This window comes from Ovis canadensis, chromosome 18, assembly GCF_042477335.2.
Source record: "Ovis canadensis isolate MfBH-ARS-UI-01 breed Bighorn chromosome 18, ARS-UI_OviCan_v2, whole genome shotgun sequence".
Lineage (NCBI taxonomy): Eukaryota > Metazoa > Chordata > Mammalia > Artiodactyla > Bovidae > Ovis > Ovis canadensis.
Window position 1 is genome coordinate 68,662,561 of NC_091262.1, and position 10,330 is coordinate 68,672,890.

At 47.8% G+C, this 10,330-nt stretch overlaps 1 protein-coding gene across 1 annotated transcript in view; it reads right to left on the reverse strand.

Annotated features, from left to right (window-relative positions):
- Positions 1-6,649, reverse strand: part of TGM5 (transglutaminase 5) — a 31,772-nt gene extending 25,123 nt beyond the window's left edge. The window contains exons 1-4 of the mRNA XM_069558827.1: positions 6,469-6,649; positions 1,524-1,703; positions 1,150-1,395; positions 217-335 (exon numbers count right to left, since the gene is read on the reverse strand). Of these exons, the coding sequence (XP_069414928.1) occupies positions 217-335; positions 1,150-1,395; positions 1,524-1,703; positions 6,469-6,478 (555 nt within the window). The 5' untranslated portion in view covers positions 6,479-6,649. The remainder of the gene's footprint in view (positions 1-216; positions 336-1,149; positions 1,396-1,523; positions 1,704-6,468) is intronic.
- Between the last annotated feature and the right edge of the window lie 3,681 nt (positions 6,650-10,330).

The following is a 10,330-nucleotide window of genomic DNA, read 5'->3' on the forward strand; positions in this document are numbered from 1 at the left end:
AATCAGATGTGATCACCTAAGAACACCTACCACCTTTCTACGGCTGCTCCCCTAGCTCCCTGAGATCGCATCTCATATCTTCTTGGTGCCATTTAATTCCCACTTGTCAGCAGTTCTGGATGAACCTTGCATGAAGGGCACCCTCCCACCCGCTCCTGCTCTCCTCTCCCCAAGAGACCAGGGCCTGAATGGGCCATGAACAGAGCTGAGACTCACTTGTCCATAATTCCAGGGGCAGGGGCGGATCCAGTTCTTGTTCCCTTGATAGATGAAGCCATAATCATTCATGACATATTCCTGCCTCTGGGGTTCACTCTCCAGGTAGACAGCATCCTCTGGGAATCAAAATGGGAGGACACAAGGCAGAAAAGTCACATCATCTTTCCCACTCTAGTCCCACTCCAGAAGGCCCAGGCCCATGGGACCTGAGCTCTGGGGAGAGTGCTGGGTGACTCCAAGAGGCGCATTGAGTGAGGGGGAGACCCACCCCCACCACCCATCAACACCAGCCGTAGAATCAATAGAAACAGAAGGTAGAAGTAAAAATAACCTTTGGTGGAATTTTTTGGTTTATAAAGCACCTTTACATACCAGCCCCATTTCAAGGTTGAAGAAATAGGCTCAGGGTAATAAGTAACTTATCCAAACCACACATAATTAGAGCGAAATGTGAACACAGAGCCCATATTGAGTGCATGCTTTTTCTGCTACACTCAACTAATCCTCTATGGAAATGAGCAAACTGGAGCCTAGGGGCTCCTCCCTCCCTCCCTACCTACTTACCTTCCTTTCTTCACTTTACCCTGTACTTCATTTTACAAATTTTCAATGGAATGTACTTATTGCTCTTATAATGGAAAAGCTCCAGTTAACTTTAGAATGTATGATGAAGGTAGATGTTAATAGTGGTCAATAGTTGATTATAAGTTTTCTTTTAAAGTAAAGATGACTTGGTTCATTATTTTAAAATTCTGAGTAAGTAAATAAATAACAAGGCTTCTCTGCCCTGCTTGTTGGCGGTTGGGAGTGGATGCTGAGTGCGTGGGATTGGGGAGGTTTGCGGTGGCTATGGAGAAGGAGTCTGGAAACCCTTGAGCCTTGCTGTCTATGGTACTGACATGGGGCAGAGGTGAGAGCATCCCGCCTTACCTGGGCACCAGGGATTGAAGAGCAGGATGAACTCCCCAAGCTGGTAGGCTGTGACAGGCCCCTGTAGGGATCTGATGTGAACCTTCAAGAGGTACCGACCCACAGCTGCCACAGGAGGGGCACACAGGCTCACCTCCAGGGCACTGGCCCCGATGGTCTGCAGTGAGGCGATCCAGGGGCTGGGGCCACGGTGACCTGCCAGGCTGAACACGGCTCGAGTCCCCTTGGGCAGATCTGGCAGCGGTCCTAAGAAGGAAGCAGAGCTGAGGAACTCTGCAGTGACCTCCCAACCCCCGATAATTCCCCCCAACAGACACACACACACATACACACACACGCGCGTGCAACCCCTGCAAGCCAGCCGGAGTCCTCACCAGTCTCAGTCACAAAAATGATGTTGTCCAGGCCTGGCTGGAAGGCCCGGTTCCTGAAGTACAGGGTGATGTTGAAGGCCTGGCCCCGGCGAACAAGGAGGCGGTTGGAGCTGATCTCGTCTGTATGGTGCCGCACGTTGTTCCAGGAGCTCTGGAGGTCGGTGAGGGCCACCTCCAGCCCTGTGATGGGACAGCAAGGGCAAACAAAAGAGCAGGGATGTGGGGTCTGGTCCAGTCTTGTCCACCACTTAGTAGCTGTGCAAACTTGGAAAAGAAACTGAACCTCTCTGAGCTCAGTTTCCAAGTAGGTAAAATAGAATCTATGATAAGAGCCTTTCAGGGTTTGTGTTAGGATAAAATGGACTTCCCTTGTGGCTCAGACAGTAAAGAATCTGGATCGGGAAGATCCCCTGGAGAAGGAAATGGCTACCCACTCCAGTATTCTTGCCTGGAAAATCCCAGGGACAGAGGAGCCTCAAAGAGTCAGACACGACTGAGCAGCTACTGCTAAATGAAGCTCCTTGCATGCAAGTGTCTCTCCCTTCCTTCCTTCCTTCCTTTCCTCTCTGCCTTCCCTGCTTCTGTGGCCTTCTGTCCCTTTCTCCCATAAGGAGGCACATTGTTTTCTGCCCCTCTTTGACTCCTCTTGTAGGCCTGGCCAACTCTGACTGCTCCCTTCAGTCAGATGTCTCCAGCTTCACTCCTGCATCGGCTCTCTTGGACTCACAGTTTCCCTTGTCCCTGCACCAGTCTCCAGCTCTGAGAGCAAGTCCCTGGGGTAGCTGCCCAGGTTAATTGTAGCTGCCCCATCTTAGCTGCTATGTTTGAAGTAATTTGCTAGCTCTCTGACTACCACTAACACTTTGTGCCCAGTGACTCGGGAGCTGAGAGCTGAGGACCGTCTCAGAAAGGCCCACTCCCAGCCGTCAGCAGCTTCCACTGAAACACAGACAGACCTCAGTGTGCTCCAAGTGTGCCTCCCCCAAAGGGCTCCACTTCTGACTCCTGCATGTTTGGCCATGTTTCTACCTCAGTCCCCAAGCACTGGGTTCACAGCCCTTCGATCGCAGTTGACACCTTCTCAGTCTCTATCCATTCATGTGTCGTAAGTCCCTTCACTCCTTCCTTCAAGATATCGGTGGTGTTCTTCTGTCCCTTTCCACATGACCACAGTTCCAACCTCCTCACCTCACCACTAGTGACTGTAACAGCCTCCATCACGTCTGCATCCTGCTTCTCCACATCACCTGCCCCTTAACACATCACCAGATTATCTCCCCTCAAGACAATTTGTTCATTCCGTTGTCTATTTCCTTTAAAAGTCCTGAGATACCCCCCAGGCTGCCATCCAAAAGACACACTCTTAATGGGACGCTCATGACCCTGCAGACCTGGCCTTAACTTACACTTACCTTCTCACCTGTCAGCCTTCCCAGCACAGGCCCTCTCCTCCAGCCAGTCTGTCCCCAAGCAAAGCTCTACCTGTCCTGTGTATTTTGGTCCTATAAGAGCTACAACTCAGAATGTTCCCTCACTATAAAGAATTTGTATAACTCAACAATAAAAAATAATAACTCAAATGAAAAATGTACAACTGGTGTAAGCATTTCTCTAAAGAAGATACACAGAAGGCCAAAAAGCACGTGCAAAGATGCTCAACAGAATTAATCATTAGAGAAATGCAAATGAGATAGCACTTCACATCCATTAGGATAGCAATAATAAGAAAAGCAGTGTTGGTGGTGGGGATGTGGAGAAATTGAAACCCTCATACGTTGCTGGTAGGATTGTAAAATGGTGCTTCAACTTTGGGAAACGGTTCTCAAAATGTTAAATGTTGAGTTATTATATGACCTGGCAATTCCTAGATATATATCCAAGATATGAAAAATGTAAGTTCACATAAAACCTATACCTGAATGTTGATTGCAGCTTTATTCATAATAGCTCAAAACTGTAAACAGTCCAAATGTCCATCACCTGCTTAACAGATGAATGAAATGTGTATAGCCACACAATGGAATATTATTCAATCATATAAAAGGAAGGGTGAACATCTATAACATGGATAAAAGTTGAAAATACTATGCTAAGTGATAGAAGCTAAACTAGACACAAAAGCCCACATGTTGTATGAGTCAATTTATAGGAAATATGCAGAATAGGCAAATCCATAGAAACAGAAGTAAGTTAGAATTTGCTAGGGGCTGGGGGTAGGGGAGAATGGACTGTAATTACTAGCAGGTATGGGGTTTCATTTTTGAGGTGATGAAAATGTTTTGGAACTAGTTAGTGGTGATGCTTGTAAAACTTCGTGAATTTAGTATTAAAAAAAGCCAATAAATTATACACTTTAAATGGTGAGCTTAATGGTATGTGAATTATACCTCAGTAAAGCTATTACGGCATCACCAACTCAATGGGCATGAGTCTGAGTGAACTCCCGGAGTTGGTGATGGACAGGGAGGCCTGGCTTGCTGCAATTCATGGGGTTGCAAAGAGTCGGACACGATTGAGCCACTGAACTGAACTGAACTGAAGGCTATTATAAAACAAATATGAATCAAATTGACTGTACCAAAATACCCTAATAAATACTAAACTTTATCTTCTTAAACTTCTTTAAGTTCTTTTGATTACAGTTAATGTGTACCTTTCTCATAAACTAGTTGTTGTTTTATTATTGTTATTATAAAAGAAATGTAAGTGTAAAGATTGGCTCATTGTAGATACTCCAGTGTTTACTAGGTTGAATAAGAGTTCTCTGTTTTTTATATAATCCCCCGAAATTATTTTGTATTTCAGATTCAACTACCACCTGTTGAGGGCCTGATTACATGTGCTAGGCCCTGTTCGAGGCTCTAGGCCAGTAACCTCATGGAATACTCGCCACGGCATTGAGGGGATGAAGCATCATCCACGCTTGAAGATGAGAAAACCAAGATGTAAGTAGGCTACATATCTTACCCAAGGTCAAACTTAGGGTAACTGGCCCACGTCCAGTGCTCTCACCATTACCCAACAGCTACCACCCACTGCTGGCCTTCACTCATGTTCAGAAAGGACATCTGACCCACTGCCCCCTGGGAAAGCAACTGAGCTTTTTTCCAGAAAAGAAAGAAGCTCACCCTTTTTAGAAACAAATTGCCTATACAGGGATTGCTAACTGGCCCTGATTCATGTTGGACACGTGGCCCAAACTACTCAACAGCTGTGGCAGCATCTTCCTGACAGCCAACACTGGGGCCAGATCTCATCCTCCGGATGCATCGTGGGTCAAGTTAATATCTGCCTATAGCACAGGGATTATTCTTCAGGCCAAACATCAGATATCCAAATAGGAGGTACATTTAATACTGGACATTTTTATTCTCGTTGATGGGAGGGGAGAATGGGGTGAAATGATCAGGGAGATAGAAGGGAAATTATAGGAAAGACTTTTAAAGTAATTGATCTCAAGATCTATCCTAGAGTAAAAACTCTCACAGGAGCACAGAGAAGCACAGATAAGAAAGTACACCGCAGCCTTGCTTGTCTAATTGAAAAATGGGAACAACCCAGATACCCACCAATAGAAGACTTGGTAAATAAATCACTTACAGCCATACTGTGGAAATACTATACAAAGTGGAAAATACTGACATAAATCTTTTGGTACTCAGAGGTGTGGATAGAGGTCCAAGAGATATTGTTCAGTGAGTAAAAAAAATCTAGCTGTAGAAAAATATGTGCAATATGATGATACCATGGATATGCCAAGAAGAAGAAGAAGAAGCCATACAAGCTAATCCTATGCCTTACACTGAGCATATTTACATGAATGTGAATGTATAGACAGAAGACTAGTAACAGTGGTTTCTCTAGAAATGAGGCTAGGTTGGAGTGGTAGTCAGGGGACTATAGGTTTATCTGTAATTATTGCTTTATTTTACTCAAACTGTGTGTTCATTATACAATATTTCTTTTATAATTAAAATTTATAAAAATTTAAAACTAAAATTTTAAACATAAAAATCGTAAATGAAGAGGAAGCTATTACATTTGTAGAGGTTTTAGCTTATTCTTCCACATGGTTTTGGGGCTTCCCTCATTAGCTCAGTTGGTAAAGAATCTGCCTGCAATGCAGGAGACCATGGTTCAATTCCTGGGTCAGGAAGATTCCCCTGGAGATGGGATAGGCTACCCACTCCAGTATTCTTGGGTTTCCCTTATAGCTTAGCTGATAAAGAATCCTCCTGCAATGCGGGAGAACTGGGTTCGATCCCTGGGTTGGGAAGATCCCCTGAAGCAGAGAAAGGCTACTGACTCCAGTATTCTGGCCTGGAGAATTCCATGAACTGTATAGTCCCTGGGGTCACAATGAGTTAGACACAACTGAGGGACTTTCACTTTTCACTTTTATACATGTTTTTGACCAACCATTTAATCTTTGTAGCAGCTTTTTCTAGAGAGAGGGAGGTGATATGGAGAGAAGGGTAGTGGTGAGAACATGAGTCACAGACACTCTGGAGTGGAGGAGAAGAGAAGAATGAAGATTCAGAGAATTCTGGAGCTAGAAGACAATTTTAAGATGATCTGGTCCAAGTCCCCTCATTGGTCCGGCATGGGGACTGGGAACTAGAGAAGTGACTTGTTCAGCATCAAGATCAGCTCTGGCAGAGAGGGTAGGAACCCTGACCCCCTAATCCCTGGCCCTGCCCTGGCCCACAGGGATGTGGAGGCAGGCATGCTGACGCTCAGCTGTTCAGCTGTTTACCTGCCAGCCTCTACCTGGTCTCCTGGTTCTCAGGCTACCGATGAATTCTGCTGTTTCTGGAACTTCTCTTCTTTCTGCCTCCATTCTTGACTTACTCATTCCTGCCTCTGAATCCACCCTTCCCTTGACCTCCTGCTGTCTCTCTCTTCCTCGGCCCTGAGCTCCAGCAGCCCCATGGGCTTTGCGTACCTTCCGCCATGGTGGCTGCCTCTGGCTCCCAGGCTGCTCCGCACAGAACAGCTGGACGGCCTGCAGTGTCAGGAAACTGGTCCTGGTGTGTCTGCTTCCCCTTCCATCCTCAAGACTCCAGCAGACACTGAAGGCGGGGAGGCTGCTGCACTGCCACCTGCTTACTGGGCAGATCACAACTGGTTTTCTCACTTGCCCTCAGGTTTCTCTTGGCAGTGTTGCTTGGCTGAGAGGAAATATGGAGGCCAATGAACTGTCAGGGCCTTGTGCCACGTGGGCCTTTGGTAGCTCTTGGGCAATGGGGCATTCCCTGGCGAGTACTGTGCTGTGACGGGGGAGCCGGGTGGGAGAGGTGGGCTAATAGGGCCTCTAGGAGGAGGGAGGAGGCCTGTGTCCCTGCAGAAAGGAATATCAGAGTCCCAAGACTGTAGATCTCCTAAGAGAACTCTCCAGACTAGAACTCTGCTTGGCACCTGAGCCCTCTCTTTTATCCTGAAGAGTCACTTTCTGGACATCATGTGCAGACAGAACCCACTCTTGGTATGACTTGTTGGCATTCGTTTTCTGGTGAAGATACTGTCTTGAGTGAGATATGTCTGGTCCAAAGTGAAAGTGTTAGTCTCTCAGTCGTATCGAACTCTTTGCGACCCCCTGGACTGTAGCCCGTCAGGCTTCTCTGTCCGTGGGATTTCCCAGGCGAGAATACTGGAGTGGGTTGCCATATCCTTCTCCATGTCTGGTCCAAGGTAAATTGCAAATAAAAGCAGTAGAAGAAAGCTTGGGAAGATTCATGGAGGAGTTTGGGAAATAAGTAAGAGAGTGAGAATGCCAATGATGGCCTTGATTTTAGTAAGACAAGTACAAGTCTTTGGAGGAAGAAAATCACAGATGGCAGAAGAGAAATGGAAGGAGCAGGGAAGGGCTTCTCATAGGGAGTGGGTGGGATACTCGAAGCCCCCTGCTCCCGCATTGGCCCTACATTTCCCTGCTATGGGACATTCCCCCTGCTTCCCTTGCTTTCTGGGTCCCTAAATTTCCCTTCTCGGGAACCTCATTTGCCAGCATCCATCCACTCTCTGTCAGCCCTCTCTGTCCCCAGTCAGCTCTTACAGTGTGTATACACGTATATACACAACTCACTGTCTGACACCCCTGCGCCCACCTTCAGTCCAGAAAGGAACTCCTCCCCTCTCCTCTTCCTCCTGCATCTCTGGTCTTGGTGAGTGAGGACAGTGTCCACCCAGTCACTCAAGGGAAGACTCCTTATCCTTCTCTGTCTTCCTGCCCTCTCTTAGCCTAGCAGTCGCTAAGCCCTGTCCAGTCCAACTCCTGGTTAATCCTGCTGCTGCTGCTGCTAAGTCACTTCAGTTGTGTCCAACTCTGTGCGACCCCATAGACGGCAGCCCACCAGGCTCCCCTGTCCCTGGGCTTCTCCAGGCAAGAGTACTGGAGTGGGGTGCCATTGCCTTCTCCAATGCATGAAAGTGAAAAGTGAAAGTGAATTTGCTCAGTCGTGTCCGACCCTCAGTGACCCCATGGACTGCAGCCCACCAGGCTCCCCTGTCCCTGGGATTTTCCAGGCAAGAGTACTGGAGTGGGGTGCCATTGCCTTCTCCTACTTAACTCCTAAAACTGGCCCCTCTTCCCTGGTCCCTTAGCCCTACCTTCATTGAACCCCCTTGCCTGAACAGCAACTCCTAGCCAGTCTCCCACCCATTCTTCTTCCGAATGAGCCTTCTTCCAAACTTCCGAAATAAATTTTCTGAAGTGCCGATTCAACCAGGCTGCTCTCTGCTTTAGATCCAACAGACAGTGAAGTCCAAACTTCTTAATATCACTTTCAGAGCCCTTCAAGATCTTTCCCCTCTTGCCTGAAGTCCAGGGAGGCCAAACCCCTTGAGTTCTGGCCCCCCAGTTCTCCCATGCCTTGTGCTCTCTCTCTTTCTCTCTCTGAAATCTTCACCCCTCACTTGTCTGCTTTCTGCATCCAAGTTCCAGCTTCCTGACACTCTCTTTACCATACAAGGTGCTTAGGGCTGCTTCCTTTTACATTCTTTATCAGTCTAATCCCACTTGACATTATAAATATTTACCTATCTTTCCCCCAGTTCCCCTTGAGGGCATGACCTGTGTCTTATTGCCATACAGGGCTTAACCATGGTAGTGGTTAATAGTAAAACCTGGAGAACTAACTAGTAATAACTTTCAAAGAACTGCTTTGGTCTTTCATGTGCAACTGTCCCACTTAATCTTCACACTGTTATCTGATGTCTTTAATATTGTGCTTCACAACTTACAGATACACTTTCTCATTTGAACCTCACAGCAACCCTCTGAGGGGAGGAGGGCTGGCACTGCTATTATTGTTGTTAGCATTTTGCACCCGAGGGAGCCAGGACTTCTTCCAAGAGTTCTTTGCTTTAAATCAGCATGGACCCCAAAAACCCCCTGCCAAAAGGACCTGAGAACAACAGTCTCCATGGACGCCTCAGGCCACAGGAAGACTAGCAGTCAGGAGCCAGGGTGCTTGTCTGGTTGTGCCTCTTTGTTCCACAGCCCTGGCACTTCTTTTGCCAGTTTATCTGTGGGTGCCAGTGCCTGAGCCGCCCGGCCCCACAGGGAATTAGGGTGAGGACAGAGAGGCAGGGTTGCTCAGGACCTAACCTCAGGGTGTGTGGTGGCAGTGGGCATAGACACATGTCTTGGGGATGGGACCTTTGAGACTGTCAGGCTTGTCCAAACGAGGTGGGAAAATGAAGCCAGACAGGCTCACCACGTGAAAACAAGAAAAGAGAAGAACATACAGAGTATGTTTTTTAAGCCAGTTTTTAGGTGGGGAGAGAGGAAATTATTTGAAAGGTCAGCTGGGAAGGCCGAGGTGGCTAATATCCCCACCCCCTCAGAGGCCCCGGGACACCCAGGGAGAAGCCAATCTACTGTTCCCCCTCCAGTGACACAAATGACCCAGCCAGGGAGCCCTATGCCACCAGACTTCCTGGGCGGGAGGGGCAATGACTAAACAAAGGAGGACTGGCACTCAGCAGACCAGCAAGGTTTCAGATTTCTGCAGGCGCCAGCCCAGGTTCCAGGTCCCCCGCCCCAGGGGAGGGCGGGAAGCCACCCGGAACACTGCAGAGATAAGCACTTAATGGGGACGGGTGTAGCTGGCACCCAGGGTGGAGTGCAGGTGTGCAGGCTCCTGCCCGACCTGCCCAAAGCAAAATAAATGAAAAGCAGAGAGGAGGAAGAGGGGAGGGGAGGAGGGTGGCGAGAGGAAGCAAGTGAACCTGAGGAGCCACAGAGCAGGAGCAGGGAGGGGCGGCAGGTCTAAGGGCTCACCCTGAGAACTCACAGGATGGTGCTCGCCTTCCCTGCGCTTCTGGATTTTCTCAGTCTCCCCGCGATGGAGCTAGGTCTAATTGCAATAATAACCTTAGTTTTTATTGAGATATGACTGACATATAATATTGTATAAGTTTAAGGTGGGTTTCCCTGGCCGCTCAGATGGTAAAGAATCTGCCTGCAATGCAGGAGATCTGGGTTCAATCCCTGGGTCGGGAAGATCCCCTGGAGAAGGGAATGGCAACCCGCTCCAGTATTCTAGCCTGGGACATCCGAGGACAGAGAGCCTGGTGGGCCACAATCCATAGGGTCACAAAGACTCGGACACAACTGAGCGACTAACATACACGTGTAATGATAACTTTCAGAGACACAATGATGGGGGGGAAAGACCAGAAAGGTATGTGGCAAATGTTAGCAGAGAGTTCTTTTGGGATGGGGAAGCTATCAGTGATTTTTCTTTTGTTTCTTTTTCATTTTCTGTTCTTTCCAAATTAGCTAAGATGAGCACACATGATCT